The 23,096-nt window shown below is 45.8% G+C and overlaps 1 protein-coding gene across 4 annotated transcripts in view; it reads right to left on the bottom strand.

The window, feature by feature from the left end:
• Window positions 1–1,228: 1,228 nt before the first annotated feature.
• Window positions 1,229–23,096, bottom strand: part of LOC144500091 (uncharacterized) — a 55,655-nt gene continuing 33,787 nt past the window's right edge. Inside the window, exons 1-3 of one of the 4 annotated variants that reach the window (XM_078222870.1) lie at window positions 4,451–4,537; window positions 3,838–3,958; window positions 1,229–2,702 (exon numbers count right to left, since the gene is read on the bottom strand). In XM_078222870.1, the coding sequence (XP_078078996.1) occupies window positions 1,571–2,692 (1,122 nt within the window). In that variant the 5' untranslated portion in view covers window positions 2,693–2,702; window positions 3,838–3,958; window positions 4,451–4,537 and the 3' untranslated portion in view covers window positions 1,229–1,570. Of the gene's footprint in view, window positions 2,703–3,837; window positions 3,959–4,281; window positions 4,387–4,450; window positions 4,538–23,096 lie in introns of those variants that run through there. The other 3 variants (XM_078222890.1, XM_078222878.1, XM_078222883.1) reach the window with 3 other exon arrangements.

The raw sequence follows: 23,096 nt of genomic DNA on the forward strand, positions 1-23,096 counted from the left end.
AAGTCCCTCTCCTTTGTGAATAGCGATGCAAAGTATTCATTTTGGATCTCCCCTATTCCCTTTGGTTCTAAGCATAATTCCCCTCCTTTGTCCCGAAGAGGTCCGACTTTTTCCCTGACAACTCTTTTGTTCCTAACATACGAAAAAAATGCCTTAGGATTCTCCTGAATCCTATCTGCCAAGAACTTTTCGTGACCTCTTTTTTGCCCTTCTAACTCCCCGTTTGAGTTCTTTCCTACTCTCTCTGTATTCCTCCAGAGCTGCATCTGTTTTCAGTTGCCTGGACTTAACGTACGCCTCTATTTTCTTTTTGATCAGATCCTCAATTTCCCTGGTTATCCACGGCTCTCGAATCCTACCTTTCCTATCCTTCCTTTTTACAGGCACATGCCTATCCTGCAGCCTTATCAATAGTTCCTTAAAAGACTCCCACATGCCAGACGTGGACTACACTTATCGTGCAGGTTCAGTCGGCAGTTAGGAAAGCAATTGCAATGTTAGCATTCATGTTGAGGGGGCTAGAATACAAGTGCAGGGATGTACTTCTGAGGCTGTATAAGGCTGTGGTCAGACCCCATTTGGAGTTTGCACCACCAATATCTACCTCTAAAGGCACACTAATCCCATTTTCCTACATTTGACCCATATCTTTGAATATTGTGATATTTCAAGTGCTCATCCAAATATTTTTTAAAGGTTGTAAGGTTTCTGGCCTTGACTACCTTCCCAAGCAGTACGTTCCAGATTCCAAATCTGAAATAAAAAACAGAAACTGTTGCAAATACTCCACCTGTCAGACAATACCTGTGCAGACAGACACATTCACCAGGGTCATTCACCATGTCAATAAGCACAGCAAAATAATTTAATCCACTCCATGTTCTTTGCATTGTTCTTGTTTCATTCGCCTGACAAGGTGATTTGCTGGATCACAGGGAAAGGATAAGATTTCAGACCCTTGCCTAGTGACCAATCCCCAACAGGGGCCCTCACCCATCCACCAATCCCCATCAGGGCCCCTCGCCTAGTGACCAATCCCCATCAGGGCCCCTCACCCATCCACCAATCCCCATCAGGGCCCCTCACCAATTCACCAATCCCCATTAGGATCCCTTGCCTAATCACCAATCGCCATCAGGGTCCCTCACTAATCCAGCAAGGCCCATTCTGTCTATTGGATAAGTGAGATTCTACTGTGTGGAATATGCAAAGCACAAGAATCCATCAAAATATTTAAATGGAGAATTTAATAATTTACATTGTTCAGACACTGAATTAAGGATTTTACAAATATGAATTCAGGATTGATGTCAAACTTAATTATTGCAATTACAAAAGATGTTTCCCGTGTCCCTGATTAATAGAGAATGATCTATTCTTAAAAAGACACATCAACCCTGACATGTCATCACTTAGCTCTCAAGTTATCTTCGCAATTTCACAGGATCAACTGTAAGTGTTTAAAATGTTCTAAATCCTAAAATCTGGCCTATTTTTAAGAATCAAATCACATCAGCAGAAATAAATCCCAACAAGGAATCTCCTGGATGTAATTCACAGCAGAATCCATTCACTGCAGATGCACATGAACTCGCTGGTGTCTCAACAGGTTTGATGACCTATTGAATTCCTTCCCACATGTAGAGCAGGTGAACGGCCTCTCCCCAGTGTGTATGCGCTGGTGATTCAGCAGGGAGGATGAATGACTGAATCCTTTCCCACAGACTGAGCATGTGAAAGGCCTTTCCCCAGTGTGAACTCGATGGTGTCTCAGCAGGCTAGCTGACTCTACAAACCCTTTTCCACACACTGAGCAGATGAAGGGTGTGTCTCCTGAATGGATCCGCTTGTGTTTCAACAAGTTGCACGATTGTACAAAGCTCTTCCCACAGTGAGAGCAGCTGAACTGTCTCTGCCCTGAGTGAATCTGCTTATGGACCTTCACTTCATTGGAACTTTTGAAGTTCTTCCCACAGATAGAGCACTTGAAGGGCCTCTCCTCAGTGTGAACTCGCTGGTGTTCCAGTAGGATGGAGGAACGGGTAAATCCCTTCCCACACAGGGAGCAAGTGAATGGCCGCTCCCCAGTGTGAACACGCTGGTGTCTCAGCAGGTGGGCTGAACGAGTGAAACTCTTCCCACACACTGGGCAGATGAATGGCCGTTCCCCAGTGTGAACTCGCTGGTGCATCTGGAGGCTAAATGACTCGCTAAATCCTTTCCCACACGTGGAGCAGGTGAATGGCCTCTCCCTGGTATGAACTCGCTGGTGGGTTTGTAGCTTGGACAGATAACTGAATCCTTTTCCACAGACCCCACATTGATATAATGGCTCCCCAGCGTGGCTGCAGTTATGCCGTATGAGGCTCGCCGATTGTCTGAAGCCTCGACCACACACAGAACAGGTGTACAGTTTCTCCCCAATGTGAATGGTGCGATGTTTTCTCAGGTTGTGTAACTGGTTAAAGCTCTTCCCACAGTCAGTGCATTGGAACACTTTCACTTGAGTGTGTGTGTCTTGGTGCTTTTCCAGCCACACTGATGTTTGAAATCTTTTCCCGCAAACAGGACAGACAAACATTCCTCCTTCCATTGTTAAAGGTCGATGATGTTCAGGTGCTGATGAATTAAGTGACTCTGTTAAATCTTGGCACGATGTTTGTTCTGAGATTCCTGTCTGTAAATTCTCCATTTCTAGTACCCTGTGAAACCAAGTTTGCAGAAATCATTACTGTTAAGGACAGAGCAAAGATTTAACACTAGTTTTCCTTGAACATTAGTTCTCTTAAGATGTTGATTCCCAACTTAAACAATGTTTATTCATTGCACTACATTGATATCTAGATTGGCACACTAACTACTATCTCATCCTGCTCTCCTGAAGTTGGCTAAAGAGATTTTCACAGAAATGAATTTACATGAAGTAGATCACTCCTGTCCGATCATCATGCAAAAGCCAAGAGAGATTGTTAACAGGTTATTCCTCTGTGACAATGTTACATACTATCTCCTCTTCACTTGTCACTATACATCCACTGCTCCATCTGCCCTCCCTCAGCTGTTGAATCAATACTCCTTCATATTCAAAACTCTGGGTTTGAAACTTCAATGTCCATCATCAAAATCAACTCAGTAGCACCACTAATGAAAGAGCCTCCAGGAAGTCCTTAGGGAAACCCTACTTGACCTCATCCTCAGCAATCTAATTGTCACAGAGGCATTAGACAATGACAGGATTGATGGAAGTAACCACCACATAGTCCTTGTTGAGACCAAGTGGTGTCTTCAACTGAGGACACCCTTTGAGTTGTGTGGCATTACCACTGCTAAATGGGATAGTTTCAGGTCAGATCTGTCAGCTCAAAACTGGGTCTCCATGAGGTGCTGTGAGCCATCAGAAACAGAACATTATATCACAACAATCTGTAACCTCAAGGCCCAGCACATCCTTCACTCTGTCTTTAGCATCAAACCAGGAGATCACCCTGGTTCAATGAGAAATATAGAAGAGCACGTCAGGAGTAGCATCATGAGTACTTAAAAATGTCAACATGGTGAAGCTACTCACAGATCCACAAACATGCTAACCAGCAGATGCAGTAGACTAACATGGCTGAAAATGCTTTGGAAGAAGTTCAGAGAAGGTTTACTAGATTAATACTTGGAATGGGTACTTTGTCTTATGAGGAAAGGCTGGACAGTCTAGACTTGTATCCATTGGAGTTTAGAAGAGTAAAAGGTAACTTGATTTATTGAAAGATACAAGATCTTGGGGAGACTTGACAGGGTTATCCCTTTAGCAATAAATACCAACATTCTATTTGCCTTCTTTATTACCTGCTGTACCTGCAGACTAGTTTTCTTCAATTCATGCACGATGGCACCCAGATCCCTCTGCACCAAAGCACTCCAAAGTTTCCCTCTGTTCAAAAAGCAAAATACTGCAGATACTGCTAATCTGAAATAAAAACGAAAAGTGACGGGAAATAAAAGTTCAGCAGATCGAGCAGCGTGTGTGGAGAGTGAAACACAAGTAATATTTCATATCCGAATAACACTTCTACAGAGCTTCCGAAGAACCACACTGCTGCTACACCTGCTGAGATTTTTTTCTATTTCTCGTTAACTTAAATTTGCCCGACAATGAGGATTAAAAATTATGAACAAGGAGACACTGCACTGAGCGATAGCAGCTCCTTCTTTCTGATTATCATCGTCCTTCCGGCTCCAAACCGCCTGCTCGCTGCATTAGACTGAAATTCCAATGGCGGCCGCACAAACCCAGAATGCTTCGCAGCCCTGAAGTGGCTCTATCCAGTGCAGCGGCCTTCAGGGGGTAAATGGCCGGGACTGGATTCGGAACGAGAACACAGCGACTGATCAGTGGACGTGATTGCAAATGCTTTAAAAGCACAGAGTGCGGCCTCAGGACTCGAAAGTAGAGATGTACCTCACCCCTGGAGCGGTCTGGGCAGTTCACTGCTTTCCGCCATTTACTCCCGCACAAACCATAACCCAAAGTGTACTCGGCTACTGCGCATGCGCGCCCAGGAGGTACAGGCTGGATAGGGAGGAGTCTGTTGCGCGGGGCATCATGAGCATTATCACCACCATTGCCGCTGGTTTATACCCCAGCACAGAGGCTGCACATAGAGCTGAACTAATGGCAGTCAGCATGCAATAAGTAATACAGGGTGCCCGAGTGACAGTGTGAGGGAGCTTTAAAATTAACAGAGATGCTGTGAATTACAAGGAATTAATGGGAGAGTGAAGGAGAAAAAAAATGAAATGTTCACATTTATGTCGTACCTTTCACACCTCTTGGAGCCTCAAACCGTTTTGACGACACTTGAGGAGTGCTTTATTTGTTGTAATGTAACAGGGGCCAATCTTGTGCACAGTAAGATCCCACAAACAGCAAAGTGACAATGAGCAGATAATTTGCTTTTTATAACGTTGATCGAAGCATAAATATTGGATATAACTCTGCTGCTCTTCAAAACAGTGCCATGGATTACAAAGAACAAACTAAAATACAGCACAGGAACAGGCCCTTTGGCCCTACAGGCATGCGCTAATCATGATGGACTAACTAAAAAAAAACCTTCTGCCCTTACTCAGTCTGATTCCCTCTATTTCCTCCCTATTCATGTATCCATGCTGCAGAGGAACTTGGAGTGGGAGGGTAAAGATCCAGTTGTCGTGGTCCACATAGGTGCCAACGATATAGGAGGAACAGGAACTGAGGTTCTGTTAAGGGAATATGAAAAGCTAGGATCTAAATTGAAAAGCAGAACAAAAAAGGTAATAATCTCTGGATTACTACCTGAGCCACGGGCGAATTGGCACAGGGTTAAGAAGATTAAGGAAGTAAATGCGTGGTTCAAATATTGGTGTGGGAGGAAGGGGTTTGAATTCATGGGACATTGGCACCAGTATTGGGGGAGATGGGACCTGTACCGACGGGATGGTCTTCATCTGAATCGTGCTGGGACCAGAGTCCTGGTGAATCGTATAACCAGGGCTGTAGATAGGGTTTTAAACTAAATAGTGGGGGGGAGGGTTCAGTGGTATGGAGAATTAGAAAATCAAAGGTAAAGGAGAGGATAGGAGTGCAGGTTAATGATGAGGACTTTCAATTAGTTAAAGGAGACGAGAGCTCAGGAGAGGTTAGTAAAGTTTCCAGACCACGTAATAGAACAGGGAGTATAGAGGATGGCAGGAATCTAACCTCAGGCAGAGTAAAAAAGGTGACAAGTATGAGAAGGAAGGTGGTCAACACAGTGCAGGGAGTTGGTCTGGGGAAGAAAAACCAGTCTGTGATAGGAAGGGACAGAGCATTCAAACAAAGGAATGCACTAACAAATCGGGTCCAGGTAAGAAAGACTAACATAAAGACACTTTACCTGAATGCACGTAGCATTCGAAACAAAGTGAATGAGTTGACGGTACAAATTAGTACATATGGGTATGATCTAATGACCATTACAGAAACGTGGTTGCAGGGTGACCAGGACTGGGAACTAAATATTCACGGGTATCAGACAATGCGGAAGGATAGACAGGAAGGAAAAGGAGGTGGGGTAGCTCTGTTAATTAAAGATAACATCAGGGCGGTAGTGAGAGACGATATAGGCTCTAAGGAGCAAAATGTGGAATCAATGTGGGTGGAGGTAAGGAATAGTAAGGGGAAAAAGTCCTGGTGGGCATAGTCTATAGGCCCCCAAATAATAACTTTGAGGTGGGGTAGGCCATAAACAAACAAATAACAGATGCATGTAGAAATGGAACAGCAATCATCATGGGGGATTTTAACCTACACATTGATTGGTCAACTCAAGTCGGATGCGGTGCACTTGAGGAAGAGTTCTTAGAATGCTGTCACCATAGTTTCCTCAAACAGTATGTTACAGAACCTACGAGGGAGCAAGCTATCCTGGATCTGGTCCTGTGTAATGAGGCAGGTAAAATAAATGATCTCCTTGTGAAGAATCCTCTTGGAATGAGTGATCACAATATGGTTGAATTTCTAATACAGTTGGAGGGTGAGAAAGTAGGGTCCCAAACCAGTGTCCTCTGCTTGAACAAGGGGGATTACAATAGGATGAGGGCAGAGTTGGCTAATGTAGACTGGGAACACAGACTAATTGGTGGAACAGTGGAGGATTTTTAAGGAGATCTTTCTCAGTACTCAGGAAAAATATATTCCAATGAAAAAGAAGGGATGTAAGAAAAGGGATAACCAGCCATGGATAACTAAGGAGATAAAGGAGAGTATCAAATTAAAAACCAATGCATACAGAGTAGCCAAGATTAGTGGGGAATTAGAGGATTGGGAAGGCTTTAATAAGCAACAAAGAACTACTAAGAAAGCAATAAAGAGAGGAAAGATAGAGTTTGAAAGTAAACTAGCACAAAATATAAAAACTGATAGAGTTTTTACAAATATATAAAAAGGAAAAGATTGGCTAAAGTAAATGTTGGTCCCTTAGAAGATGAGAAGGGGGATTTAATAATAGGAAATGAGGAAATGGCTGAGGCCTTAAGCAAGTTTTTTGTGTCAGTCTTCACAGTGGAGGACACAAATAGCATACCAAAAATAGATGGTCATGGGACTGTAGGGGGTGAGGACCTTAAAACAATCACTATTACTAAAGAGGTAGTGCTGGGTAGGCTAATGGGACTAAAGGTAGACAAGTCCCCTGGTCCTGATGGAATGCATCCCAGGGTACTAAAAGAAACGGCAGAGCAATAGCAAATGCATTAGTTGTAATTTATCAAAATTCACTGGACTCTGGGGAGGTGCCAGCTGATTGGAAAACAGCTAATGTAACGCCACTGTTTAAAAAAGGAGGCAGACAAAAGGCAGGTAACTACAGGCCGGTTAGCTTAACATCCGTAGTTGGGAAAATGCTGGAATCTATCATTAAGGAAGAAATAGCAGGACACCTGGAAAAGAATGGTTCAATCAAGCAGACGCAACATGGATTCAGGGCCGGATGGGGTACTCCTGCTTCTATTTCTTATGTTCATCCAGATGCCTCTTAAATGTTGCTAATTTGTGTGCTTCCACCATCCTCTGACAGCGCGTTCTAGGCACCCACCACTCTCTGTGTGAAAAACTTCCCTCACACATCTCCCTTAAACTTCCCCCATCTCACCTTGAACCTGTGCCCCCTCGTAATTGACACTGTCACCTTAGAAAAAGCCTCTGACAATCCACCCTGTCTATGCCTCTCATAATTTTGTAGACCTCTATCAGGTCTCCCCCTCAGCCTCCATCTTTCCAGTGAAAACAATCTTAGTTTAATCAACCTCTTCTCATAGTCAACACTCTCGAGACCAGGCAACATCCTGGTGAACCTTCTTTGCACTCTCTCCAAAGCTTCCACATCCTTCTGATAATGTAGTGACCAGAATTGCACGCAATACCATGCAGCCTAACCAAGGTTTTGTATAGCTGCAACATGATTTCCCAACTCCTGTACTCAATGCCTCAGCTGATGAAAGCAAGCATGCCATATGCCTTCTTAATCACCTTGGCCACCTGTGTTGCCACTTTTAGGGAACTGTGGACCTGCATGCCCAGATCCTAAGGCTTCTGCCATTTACAGTACAATTCATACCTAAATTTGACCCTCCAATATGCATCACCTCACATTTAGAACATAGAACATAGAACATTACAGCGCAGAACAGGCCCTTCGGCCCACGATGTTGCACCGACCAGTTAAAAAAAAAAACTGTGACCCTCCAACCTAAACCAATTTCTTTTCGTCCATGAACCTATCTACGGATCTCTTAAACGCCCCCAAACTAGGCGCATTTACTACTGATGCTGGCAGGGCATTCCAATCCCTCACCACCCTCTGGGTAAAGAACCTACCCCTGACATCGGTTCTATAACTACCCCCCCTCAATTTAAAGCCATGCCCCCTCGTGCTGGATTTCTCCATCAGAGGAAAAAGGCTATCACTATCCACCCTATCTAAACCTCTAATCATCTTATATGTTTCAATAAGATCCCCTCTTAGCCGCCGCCTTTCCAGCGAAAACAATCCCAAATCCCTCAGCCTCTCCTCATAGGATCTCCCCTCCATACCAGGCAACATCCTGGTAAACCTCCTCTGCACCCTCTCCAAAGCCTCCACATCCTTCCTGTAATGTGGGGACCAGAACTGCACACAGTACTCCAAGTGCGGCCGCACCAGAGTTGTGTACAGTTGCAACATAACGCTACGACTCCTAAATTCAATCCCCCTACCAATAAACGCCAAGACACCATATGCCTTCTTAACAACCTTATCTACTTGATTCCCAACTTTCAGGGATCTATGCACACATACACCTAGATCCCTCTGCTCCTCCACACTATTCAAAGTCCTCCCGTTAGCCCTATACTCAACACATCTGTTATTCCTACCAAAGTGAATTACCTCACACTTCTCCGCATTAAACTCCATCCGCCACCTCTCGGCCCAACTTTGCAACCTGTCTAAGTCTTCCTGCAAACTACGACACCCTTCCTCACTGTCTACCACACCACCGACTTTGGTGTCATCAGCAAATTTGCTAATCCACCCAACTATACCCTCATCCAGATCATTAATAAATATTACAAACAGCAGTGGCCCCAAAACAGATCCCTGAGGTACACCACTTGTAACCGCACTCCATGATGAATATTTACTATCAACCACCACCCTCTGTTTCCTATCCGCTAGCCAATTCCTGATCCAATTTCCTAGATCACCCCCAATCCCATACATCTGCATTTTCTGCAGAAGCCTACCATGGTGAACCTTATCAAACGCCTTACTAAAATCCATATATACCACGTCCACTGCCTTGCCCCCATCCACCTCCTTGGTCACTTTCTCAAAAAACTCAATAAGGTTAGTAAGGCACGACCTACCTGCCACAAAACCATGCTGACTATCACCTATCAATTCATTACTCTCCAAATAACTATAAATCCTATCCCTTATAATTTTTTCCAACATCTTGCCGACAACAGAAGTGAGACTCACCGGTCTATAATTCCCGGGGAAGTCTCTGTTCCCCTTCTTAAACAATGGGACAACATTCGCTAACCTCCAATCTTCTGGTACTATACCAGAGGCCAACGACGACCTGAAGATCAGAGCCAGAGGCTCTGCAATCACTTCTCTTGCCTCCCAGAGAATCCTTGGATAAATCCCATCCGGACCAGGGGATTTATCTATTTTCAGACCCTCCAGAATATCCTGCACATCCTCCTTATCAACTGTAATACTGTCTATTCTACTCCCTTGCAACCCAGTGTCCTCCTCAGCTATATTCATGTCCCCTTGCGTGAACACCGAAGAGAAATATTGGTTCAATGCTTCACCAATCTCCTCCGGTTCCACACATAACTTCCCTCTGCCATCTATAACTGGCCCTAAACTTGCCCTAACCAACCTTCTGTTCTTGACATACCTATAGAACGCCTTAGGATTCTCTTTAACCCTATCCGCCAAAGTCTTCTCATGGCCCCTTTTAGCCCTTCTAAGCTCGCTCTTCAACTCCCTCTTAGCCAATCTAAAGCTTTCTAGTGCACTACCCGAGTGCTCACGTCTCATCCGAACATAAGCCTCCTTTTTCTTTTTAACCAACAAAGAAACTTTTTTGGTGCACCACGGTTCCCTAGCCCTACCAATTCCTCCTTGCCTGACAGGGACATACCTATCACAGACTCGCAGTAGCTGCTCCTTGAAAAAACTCCACATGTCGGACGTTCCCAGTCCCTGTAATCTCCTAGTCCAACCTATGTTTCCTAATTCTCTCCTAATAGCCTCATAATTACCCTTCCCCCAGCTAAAACCACTGGCCCGAGGTTCATGCCTATCCCTTTCCATCACTAAGGTGAACGTAACCGAATTGTGGTCACTATCACCAAAATGCACACCAACTTCCAAGTCTAGCACCTGGTCTGGCTCATTTCCCAGCACCAGATCCAATATAGCCTCACCTCTAGTTGGCCTGTCTACATACTGAGTCAAAAAACCTTCCTGCACGCTTTGAACAAAAACTGACCCCTCTAACGAGCTAGAGCTATAACAATTCCAGTCAATATTAGTCAAGTTAAAATCCCCCATAACAATTGCCCTATTACTTTCACTCCTAAGCAGGATTGACTCCGCAATCCTTTCCTCAACCTCTCTAGAACTTTTAGGAGGTCTATAAAAGACTCCCAACAGGGTGACCTCTCCTCTCCTATTTCTAATCTCCGCCCATACTACCTCAACAGATAAGTCCTCATCAAACCTCCTCTCTGACACTGTGATACAATCTCTGACCAATAATGCTACCCCTCCCCCCCTTCTACCTCCTTCCCTACTTCGACTAAAACATTTGAACCCTGGGACCTGCAGCATCCATTCCTGCCCCTGCTCTATCCATGTCTCTGAAATAGCCACAACATCGAAGTCCCAGGTACTGATCCACGCTGCAAGTTCACCCACTTTATTGCGAATACTCCTGGCATTGAAGTATACACATTTCAAACCCTGCTCCACCCCACCTCTGCAATGCCGTGCATTGCAGTCCCCATCCATGCATCCCTCACTTTCAGCCCCACTACTCAGGATCCCTCCCCCCCCCCGAATCAGTTTAAACCTCCCTGCATGGCCTTAGCAAATTTACCCCCCAGGATATTGGTCCCCTTCTGATTAAGGTGTAGACCATCCTTCTCATAGAGGTCACACCTTCCCCAGTACGAGCCCCAATTGCTTAAGTACCTGAACCCCTCCCTCCTGCACCATCCCCTCAGCCATGAATTCAAACCTTCCCTCTCCCTATTCCTCTCTAAACTATCCCGTGGTACAGGCAAGAGTCCAGAGATAACCACTCTGTCAGTCTTGGCCTTTAGTTTCCACCCCAACTCCATAAATCCCTGCCTAATATCCCCTTCCCCTATCCTCCCTATGTCGTGTGTCCCCACATGTCATTTGTCCGGATCAAGCTCCATCTGCCATTTCTGTGCCCAAGTCTCCAATCTATCTATATCCTGTTGTATCCTCTGACAATCCTTGGCACTATCAGCAACTCCGCCAATCTTCGTGTCATCCACAAACTTATTAATCAGACCACCCACATTTTCCTCCAGATCATTTATATAAACTACAAATAACAGAGGTCTCAGCATTGATCCCTGTGGCACACCACTCGCTACGATCTCCATTCTGAAAAACATCCTTCCACCGCTACTCTCTGTCTTCTATAACCAAGTAAGAAGTTTAACAACACCAGGTTAAAGTCCAACAGGTTTATTTGGTAGCAAAAGCCACACAAGCTTTCGGAGCTGCAAGCCCCTTCTTCAGGTGAGTGGGAATTCTGTTCACAAACAGAGCATATAAAGACACAAACTCAATTTACATGAATAATGGTTGGAATGCAAATACTTACAACTAATCAAGTCTTTAAGAAACAAAACAATGTGAGTGGAGAGAGCATCAAGACAGGCTAAAAAGATGTGTATTGTCTCCAGACAAGACAGCCAGTGAAACTCTGTGGGGGTTACAAATAGTGTGCCATGAACCCAATATCCCGGTTGAGGCCGTCCTCGTGTGTGCGGAACTTGGCTATCAGTTTCTGCTCAGCGACTCTGCGCCGTCGTGTGTCGCGAAGGCCGCCTTGGAGAACGCTTACCCGAATATCAGAGGCCGAATGCCCGTGACCGCTGAAGTGCTCCCCAACAGGAAGAGAACAGTCTTGCCTGGTGATTGTCGAGCGGTGTTCATTCATCCGTTGTCGCAGCGTCATGAATGAACACCGCTCGACAATCACCAGGCAAGACTGTTCTCTTCCTGTTGGGGAGCACTTCAGCGGTCACGGGCATTCGGCCTCTGATATTCGGGTAAGCGTTCTCCAAGGCGGCCTTCGCGACACACGACGGCGCAGAGTCGCTGAGCAGAAACTGATAGCCAAGTTCCGCACACACGAGGACGGCCTCAACCGGGATATTGGGTTCATGGCACACTATTTGTAACCCCCACAGAGTTTCACTGGCTGTCTTGTCTGGAGACAATACACATCTTTTTAGCCTGTCTTGATGCTCTCTCCACTCACATTGTTTTGTTTCTTAAAGACTTGATTAGTTGTAAGTATTCGCATTCCAACCATTATTCATGTAAATTGAGTTTGTGTCTTTATATGCTCTGTTTGTGAACAGAATTCCCACTCACCTGAAGAAGGGGCTTGCAGCTCCGAAAGCTTGTGTGGCTTTTGCTACCAAATAAACCTGTTGGACTTTAACCTGGTGTTGTTAAACTTCTTACTGTGTTTATCCCAGTCCAACGCCGGCATCTCCACATCATTCTATAACCAAGCCAGTTCTGTATCCATCTAGCCAGCCCATCCCGAATCCCATGTGATTTTAGTTTTTGTACCAGTCTGTCATGTACCAAAACTTTTACATCTTTTACATCCTACTCAGTGGCTATCCCTCAATTAGAGGAAGATGTCTACACAGGGTCACAAGTTTCTGCCACTGATCTTCATGTGAATGAACAGGCTAATTCTCAACCCTCAGATCTTTGGGTCCATGGGATATCCCATAAAGTAATGGGAGGTTGAATCTCTTGTGAAGAGGAAGAAGGAAACTTATGTTAAGATGAGACGTGAAGGCTCAGTTAGGGCGCTTGAGAGTTACAAGTTAGCCAGGAAGGACCTAAAGAAAGAGTTAAGAAGAGCCAGGAGGGGACATGAAAAGTCTTTGGCAGGTAGGATCAAGGAAAACCCTAAAGCTTTCTATAGGTATGTCAGGAGTAAAAGAATGACTAGGGTAAGATTAGGGCCAGTCAAGGACAGGAGTGAGAAGTTGTGCGTGGAGTCTGAAGAGATAGGAGAGGCACTAAATGAATATTTTTTGTCGGTATTCACACTGGAGAGGGACAGAGTTGTTGAGGGGAGTACTGAGATGCAGGCTGTTGGACTGGATGGGATTGATGTTCATAAGGAGGAGGTGTTAGCAATTCTGGAAAGGGTAAAAATAGATAAGTCCCCTGGGCCGGATGGGATTTATCCTAGGATTCTCTGGGAGGCGAGAGAGGAGATTGCAGAGCCTTTGGCTCTGATCTTTGGGTCGTCATTGTCTACAGGAACAGTGCCAGAAGACTGGAGGATAGCAAATGTTGTCCCCTTGTTCAAGAAGGGGAGTAGGGACAACCCTGGTAATTATAGACCGGTGAGCCTTACTTCTGTTGTGGGCAAAGTATTGGAAAGGATTATAAGAGATAGGATTTATAATCACCTGGAAAGGAATAATTTGATTAGGGATAGTCAGCACAGTTTGTGAAGGGTAGGTCGTGCCTCACAAACCTTATTGAGTTCTTTGAGAAGGTGACCAAAGAGGTGGATGAGGGTAAAGCGGTTGATGTGGTATATATGGATTTCAGCAAAGCGTTTGATAAAGTTCCCCATGGTAAGCTTTTGCAGAAAATACGGACACCTGGGATTGAGGGTGATTTAGTGGTTTGGATCAGGAATTGGCTAGCTGTAAGAAAACAAAGGGTGGTGGTTGATGGGAAATATTCATCCTGGAGTTCAGTTACTAGTGGTGTACCGCAAGGATCTGTTTTGGGGCCACTGCTGTTTGTCATTTTTATTAATGACTTGGATGAGGGCGTGGAAGGATGGATTAGTAAATTTGCGGATGACACTAAAGTCATTGGAGTTGTAGACAGTGCGGAGGGAAGTGGCAGGTTACAGAGGGACATAGATAAGCTGCAGAGCTGGGCTGAGAGGTGGCAAATGGAGTTTAATGCGGAAAAATGTGAGGTGATTCACTTTGGAAGGAGTAACGGGAATACAGAGTACTGGGCTAATGGTAAGATACTTGGTAGTGTGGATGAACAGAGGGATCTGGGTGTCCATGTGCATAGATCCCTGAAAGTTGGCATCCAGGTTGATAGGGTTGTTAAGAAGGCGTACGGTGTGTTAGCTTTTATTGGTAGAGGGATTGAGTTTCGGAGCCAGGAGCTCATGCTGCAACTGTACAAAACTCTGGTGCGGCCGCATTTGGAGTATTGCATACAGTTCTGGTCGCCGTATTATAGGAAAGATGTGGAAGTGTTGGAAAGGGTGCAGAGGAGATTTACCAGGATGTTGCCTGGTATGGTGGGAAAATCGTATGAGGAAAGGCTGAGGGGCTTGAGGTTGTTTTCGTTAGAGAGAAGAAGTTTAAGAGGTGACTTAATAAAGGCATACAAGATGATCAGAGGATTAGATAGGGTGGATAGTGAGAGCCTTTCTCCTCGGATGGTGTTGGCTAGCACGAGGGGACATAGCTTTAAATTGAGGGGTGAGAGATATAGGACAGATGTTAGAGGTAGGTTCTTTACTCAGAGAGTAGTAAGGGCGTGGAATGCCCTGCCTGCAGCAGTGGTGGACTCGTCAACGTTGAGAGCGTTCAAGTGGTTATTGGATAAACATATGGATGATATTGGAATAGTGTAGATTAGAGGGGCTTTAGATTGGTACCACTGGTCGGCGCAACATCGAGGGCCGAAGGGCCTGTACTGCGCTGTAATGTTCTATGTTCTATGTGTAGGATTTGTTTCCTTTTCTTTTCTTCTCTGTTGCTGCTCTGCCTCATCATTAAGATATTGGGACTCAAAATGTGACAAGTTGTCACCCCCATTCTCTGTGATTGGTAGTAGACTCCTCCCAGTCATGAAAGTCAATGCCACTGTACTTCGAGAAGAAATTCAGGGTTCTTTGAAGTGTTTTGTTGAACACTGGTCACTTGAAAGTAGAGAGAACATGACCGAGTGGGGAATCTTTTACATCTACTTAAAACAGAGCCAAGGCCTCAGTTTAAAGTCTCATCTAAAAGATAGCAACTCTTGACAGTGCAGGAAACACCAGCATTGATTTTTGCACATGAGTCCTGGAGGGGGATTTGATCTCATAAATGTCTGATTTAAGGGTGACAGTGCAACCAACTGAACTGTATTAGAACTTACTGAGTGACAGAAGTAGGTTAACTAGTGCTGTGGTGGATAGTTTAAACAAGTCGTGGTACACATTGGTACCAACGACATAGGTAAGAGAAGGGACGGGGATTTAAAACAGGAATTTCGGGAGCTCGGCTGGAAGCTGAGAGCAAAGACAAAACATGTGGTCATCTCTGGTACGCTACCGGTGCCACGTGATAGCGAGTTGAGGAACAGGGAGAGAGTGCACTTAAACATGTGGTTGCAGGGATGGTGCAGGAGGGAGGGTTTCAGATACGTGGATAATTGGAACACGTTCTGGGGAAGGTGGGACCTCTACAAACAGGACGGGGTGCACCTGAACCAGAGGGGCACCAATATCCTGGGAGGGAAATTTGCTACGGCTCTTCAGGGGGATTTAAACTAATTTGTCAGGGGAGTGGGAAAAGGAGCTGTAGTCCGGAAGTCAGTGTTGAGGGTGGTGAGGTATTGGGGAAGGTATCAAGGTCAAGGGTGGGTACCGGTAGACAGGAAGATGGGTTGAAGTGTGTCTACTTCAATGCAAGGAGCATCCGGAACAAGGTGGATGAACTTGGGGCGTGGATTGCTACTTGGGACTACGATGTTGTGGCCATTACGGAGACGTGGGTAGAACAAGGACAGGAATGGTTGTTGGACGTTCCGGGGTATAGATGTTTCAGTAAGTGTAGGGAAGCTGGTAAAAGAGGTGGAGGAGTAGCATTGTTAATCAAGGATAGTTTAACGGCTGCGGAAAAGCACTTTGAGGGGGATATGCACACTGAGGTAATATGGGCTGCAGTTAGAAACAGGAAAGGAGCGGTCACGTTGCTAGGAGTTTACTATAGGCCCCCAAATAGTAATAGAGATGTGGAGGAAGAAATTGCTAAGCAGATTATGGATACGTGTGGGGGTCACAGGGTAGTTGTCATGGGGGACTTTAATTTTCCAAATATTGATTGGAACCTTTGTAGGTCAAATAGTTTGGATGGGGCACTTTTTGTGCAGTGTGTGCAGGAGGGTTTCCTGACACAATATGTGGATAGGCCGACAAGGGGTGAGGCCACATTGGATTTGGTACTGGGAAATGAACCGGGCCAAGTGTTAGATTTGGTTGTGGGAGAGCACTTTGGAGATAGTGACCACAATTCGGTGTCTTTTGTTATTGCAATGGAGAGGGATAGGGCCGGACGGCAGGGCAAGGCTTACAATTGGGGGAGAGGTAATTATGATGCGATTAGGCAAGAATTAGGGGGCATAAGATGGGAACAGAAACTGTCAGGGAAAGGCACTGATGAAAAGTGGAACTTTTTCAAGGAACAAATACTGGGTGTCCTTGATAGGTATGTCCCTGTCAGGCAGGGAGGAAATGGCCGAGTGAGGGAACCGTGGTTCACAAAAGAGGTGGAATGTCTTGTGAAAAGGAAGAGGGAAGCTTATGTAGGGATGAGGAAACAAGGTTCAGATGGCTCGACTGAGGGTTACAAGTTAGCAAGGAACGAGCTGAAAAAGGGGCTGAGGAGAGCTAGGAGGGGACATGAGAAGTCCTTGGCGGGTCGGATCAAGGAAAACCCCAAGGCTTTTTACTCTTATGTGAGGAATAAAAGAATGACCAGGGTGAGGTTAGGGCCGGTCAAGGACAGTGGTGGGAACTTGTGTATGGAATCAGTAGAGATAGGCGAGGTGATGAATGAATACTTTTCTTCAGTGTTCACCAAGGAGAGGGGCCGTGTTTTTCAGGAAGAGAAGGTGTTACAGGCTAATAGGCTGGAGGAAATAGATGTTCGGAGGGAAGATGTACTGGCAGTTTTGAATAAACTGAAGGTCGATAAGTCCCCTGAGCCTGATGAAATGTATCCTAGGATTCTTTGGGAGGCGAGGGATGAGATTGCAGAGCCTTTGGCTTTGATCTTTGGGTCCTCGCTGTCCACGGGGATGGTGCCAGAGGACTGGAGAGTGGCAAATGTTCCTCTGTTTAAGAAAGGGAATAGAAATGACCCTGGTAATTATAGACCGGTTAGTCTGACTTCGGTGGTTGGTAAATTGATGGAAAAGGTCCTTAGGGATGGGATTTACGACCATTTAGAAAGATGCGGATTAATCCGGGATAGTCAGCACGGATTTGTGAAGGGCAAATCGTGCCTCACAAATTTGATAGAATTTTTTGAGGAGGTAACTAGGTGTGTTGATGAAGGTAGGGCGGTTGATGTCATATACATGGATTTTAGTAAGGCGTTTGATAAGGTCCCCCATGGTCGGCTTATGATGAAAGTAAGGAGGTGTGGGATAGAGGGAAAGTTGGCCGATTGGATAGGTAACTGGCTGTCTGATCGAAGACAGAGGGTGGTGGTGGATGGAAAATTTTCGGACTGGAGGCAGGTTGCTAGCGGAGTGCCGCAGGGATCGGTGCTTGGTCCTCTGCTCTTTGTGATTTTTATTAATGACTTAGAGGAGGGGGCTGAAGGGTGGATCAGTAAATTTGCTGATGACACCAAGATTGGTGGAGTAGTGAATGAGGTGGAGGGGTGTTGTAGGCTGCAAAGAGACATAGATAGGATGCAAAGCTGGGCTGAAAAATGGCAAATGGAGTTTAACCCTGATAAATGTGAGGTGATTCATTTTGGTAGGACTAATTTAAATGTGGATTACAGGGTCAAAGGTAGGGTTCTGAAGACTGCGGAGGAACAGAGAGATCTTGGGGTCCATATCCACAGATCTCTAAAGGTTGCCACTCAAGTGGATAGAGCTGTGAAGAAGGCATATAGTGTGTTAGCTTTTATTAACAGGGGGTTGGAGTTTAAGAGCCGTGGGGTTATGCTGCAACTGTACAGGACCTTGATGAGACCGCATTTGGAATATTGCGTGCAGTTCTGGTCACCTCACTATAAGAAGGAAGTGGAAGCGCTGGAAAGAGTGCAGAGGAGATTTACCAGGATGCTGCCTGGTTTGGAGTGTCGGTCTTATGAGGAAAGGTTGAGGGAGCTGGGGCTGTTCTCTCTGGAGCGGAGGAGATTGAGGGGAGACTTAATAGAGGTTTATAAAATGATGAAGGGGATAGATCGAGTGAACGTTCAAAGACTATTTCCTCGGGTGGATGGAGCTATTACGAGGGGGCATAACTATAGGGTTCATGGTGGGAGATATAAGAAGGATATCAGAGGTAGGTTCTTCACGCAGAGAGTGGTTGGGGTGTGGAATGGACTGCCTGCAGTGATAGTGGAGTCAGACACTTTAGGAACATTTAAGCGGTTATTGGATAGGCACATGGAGCACACCAGGATGGTAGGGAGTGGGATAGCTTGATATTGGTTTCAGATGAAGGTCGGCACAACATCGTGGGCCGAAGGGCCTGTTCTGTGCTGTACTGTTCTATGTTCTATGTTCTAATTAGCTAATGGATGTTCCATGACACTATTTGTTGGGCTGGATTTTGGCTAGCAGGACAGGTACCTTGATTGGATCCTCCTTGGTAATATAGTGCTCTGAACTCTTGCTTGGAGGAGGGGAGTGGGGAGGGCGGGGGGCGGATGCAGGATGAGGTCAGGCCCACTGATCTCAGAAGCAGATGCTAGGAAGACACGGGCAGCAGGTGAGTGCCAGGGTAGGCTAGTTGGAAGGCCTGATTTGCTTCTCTGGGTCTTGGTCCCAGTTGTTTTAGAAGATGTCCTGTCCTCCAGCCATCACCATTCACACCCCCTGAACCCCACACATCTCCTTGACCACCCAGTCTCCGTGCCATCTCTGAGTTGGCCCAGTATTGATCGTGGCCAGACCTCAGAAGCTGTGTGGAGATGAAAAATATAAACTTCTAAAAATCAAATACAGCTTTTACTCAACAGACTTGATAGTAACAAAAACACCTATTCATGAAAGCATCAATGCTTTTAAATCCCAAGCGGTTAGCCTATTATACAAACAGCCAAAATTATTTTCATGCCATCAATCTTTTAATAGCCTCTTTATGTGTTCAGGAGAATTTTCTAGATCACTATGATTATGGTCCAGTAAGGAAGGAGGCATTGCTCACTTTTGTTCTGGGGAATAAGGTGGGTCAAGTTGACCATGGGCAGGATTTTACAACCTCACTTGGACAAGATCGTAAAATCCCGCCCGAGGCCAATGGAGATTTCCGTTCTGCGAGCCTCGCCTGCCCTGATTCCTGGGCAGGTGAGGCGGTAAACTTCCAGCTCATATGTCAGTTAGAGATTTAGGTAATGGTGATCATAGTATCGGCACAGTGGCACAGTGGTTAGCACTGCTACCTCACAGCACCTGGGACCCGTGTTCAATTCCCAGCTTGGGTCACTGTGTGGAGTCTGCATGTTTTCCATGTGTCTGCGTGAGTTTTCTATTGGTACTCCAGTTTCATCCCACAGTCTAAAAGATGTGCTGGTTATGTGTTTTAGCCATGCCAAATTCTCCCTCAGTGAACCTGAACAGGCGCTGAAGTGTGGCGACTAGGGGATTTTCACAATAACTTCATTGCAGTGTTAATGTAAGCCTACTTGTGACAGTAATAAATAAACTAAAAAACTAAACTAATGGAAAAGAACAAGGAGCAATCCAGAATAAAAATAATTAGTTGGGGCAGGGCAGAATTGTAAAGTGATACATTTTGGGAGGAAGAATGTGAAGAGACAATATAAATAAAGGGTGCAATTATAAAAGTGGGTGCAGAAGCAGTGAGACCTGGGTGTGTGTAATGACTCAGGAAGGCTGACAGGAAAGGAACATAGTTTATTACAGAATGCAAAGTAAAACCACTACTGTGGTGTCCACGTATAAACACACACTCACACACACACTCAGAATCATCATTGTCCAGATGACTGGCTCTTGAATTTTTGATGGCGGAGTTTCCGTCCACAGACCAGCGTGAAGGATGCCGACAGTGGCACGTCCATAGTAAGAGTTGCCTCTGTGGAGGGTTCCCTCTGACAGAGGTGATCTACATGCTTCTTTAATGTCTTCTCCCTGGTTTTTACCTTATAAGTTACTGATCATGTTTCTCAAGAATAACTCCCGGAATCCACAGAGCGCTGTCAAAGTTTCTCTCACATGGAGCAAATCTCCCTGTTTGAAGTCTCCATCCAACCTCTGAACATCATGGTCCCTTTTCTGGGCTTCTTGTTTTAACTCAATGTTGCTGACCGAATTTGGAAACGTCAGGCTATGCCTAGTCTGAAGATGTTGGCCCATCAATAGCTCCACTGGGACTATTCTGGTCATCATATGCGGCATATCCGGGCTGATGCGAATCATCTTGTCCCCCTTGAAGAGGCCCAACAAATGTTTGTGATCAGTTACTATGGTGAAATGCCGACCGTAGACATACTGGTGGAACTTTTTCACCGCAAACACCATAGCCAAACCTTCTTTTTCGATCTGGGCATACTTCCTCTCTGCATCCACCAGGGTTCATGATGAATACGTGATTGGACGTTCCACCCTGTCATCCCAACAGAGCGATAATACCTACCAGTCTCATAGCGGGAGGTGTCGCAGGTTACAATGAGTGGTCTCAGGGGGTCATAACGGGCTAGTATACTTTTGACAGCATTGAACCATAGAAACTAGAAGCAGGAGTAGGCCCTTTGAGCCTGCTCTGCTATTCATTATGATCATGGCTGATCATCAAATTCAAAATTCAATAAGTTGGACACATAATTAAAAAACAAATCTTCTTCTTTCTGGACCATAGTTCTTACTTTAATTAATTTAAGCAGGCCCCACACTTCATGCCATAGACTAGCTCAAAGGGACTGAACCCTGATAATTCATTAGGTGCATCTGTGATGGAGAATAACAAAAATGAAACTCCTTTTCCCAATCTTCAGGATACTCCTAGTGTTAGGTCCTAACCAGGGTTTTGAGGGTTTGATGCAATCTCTCTGAAGCCAGATGAAATCAGAGGCGATAGCTAACCTGCTTCACTCCCAGGCTATGCTTTGCCTTCGTGAACATTCATGACATATGGCTGAATTTTAAGCCCATGGTTACCCATCAGTGTAAACGGCGACGCGGATCAAAAACCTTGTGAGAGTCGGGAAATTAAATTCTCGCGACAAAATCTCGTTTCCCAATTTTCCACATGGCTTACCTGTGATGTTTCCCGCCCAGGAAGGTCGAGAACCTCATTTAAATATATTAGCATCTAATTTGTGAGCCGTCCTGCCGGGACTTTCACACTCTCTGAATATTCATTCCACACCAGTGTGACTACAACAGCTCTATAAAAATACCTGAGTTGGGAGGGGCAGGGATGGTGCCTATGACCAGGATTACACTGGCATGACTGCGTCGGTCCAGTGGAGGGTGGGAGGGAGCAAACATTGAGCTTCCATCCTCTCAGAGGAGATAGAGGATGGACTGACATTGCGCTTCCACCTAAACATTGGGGTTAGTTGTACATGCTTCAATGAAATGAGAGAGGGAGGCACTTTTATGGGTGCATAGCATGACTTTTAATACACTCAATGGTGCTAACATTGGTGATTAATCTCTACTCTTGCTTAAACTCACCTATGGCCATGCTGTAACTATAATCTCTTAACCTTCCTCAACCTACCACTATGTCTAGGGATCTCCCCAGGATCCACAGTTGAGGATGAGGTGGCCTACTGACTGCCATGCCCTGTTGGCCGTGATGACCTTGGCAGGTGTCCTGTGTGGGGCCGGGAATTTGAGGGTCCGGGCCTGCTTTCGGGCATCTAGGGGGGTTACAGTGCCGCCCTTCTCAGTGTGCGGGGTTGGAGGTGTGTCGGTCGCAGGAAGGGGGAAGTCACATGGGCTGGATATCTCCAAAATCTCCTGGTGGAAGACCCGGGCTGTGCACCAGATGATCCCTTTTGCTATGGGTGCCTGGGGACCCCTGAGCTCCTCCATGGGATAGGGGGGCAGCTGGAGTGAGATCCAGAAGCCTCACCATCCTCTGGCACTGACACTCGTGGATGCCCACAAGTGCCTGCACCACACAGTTGAAGCTCTGCACCATGCAGCTCATGCCCTCCAGCATGGAGGTCATGACCTGAGCCATAGAGTGGACATCCCCACCATGGAGTACACATGCTGCGAACCTTTGCAGCATTGACCTGGTTGTCTCGGAGTGCCGGCACCATCTCCTCAGGCAGAAGGCAATGGGACTCCTCCAGTCAGCTTTTCAGTCCAAGAAGGGATGCTGACATGGGACAACTAAGCCCAGGGACATATAATCTGACTGGGGCTTAACAGAGTCCTGAGGATCCAACATCCCTCCAAGTGCCAGATCTCTGGGATATCCCTGTTCCCACTTGCTGTGGATCATCATTTATGAGATGCTCATTAGTGAGAGTCCCAGAAACCTGCCCACTACTTATTCCCACCAAGGTGTGAGTATCTGTGCTGGTGGAGGGTATGGGTGACAATTCTGACACCTCTTTAATGCTTGTCTCTGAGATGTTTCCCTGAGAGCTGCTCGGATCAGTGGTTTCCAGAGGGAAAGATGATGATCAGGGCTGGTCAACTGATTGACCTGCAAAGGGAGCAGATGGTCTTAGTGCAGGGCAGAAGCATAGGGATAGAAGAAACTGACCTGACATGAGGATGGTGCCATGGCTGGATGTGTTGAGGGTTCTCACTTTT

This window comes from Mustelus asterias, chromosome 1 (assembly GCF_964213995.1).
Source record: "Mustelus asterias chromosome 1, sMusAst1.hap1.1, whole genome shotgun sequence".
Lineage (NCBI taxonomy): Eukaryota > Metazoa > Chordata > Chondrichthyes > Carcharhiniformes > Triakidae > Mustelus > Mustelus asterias.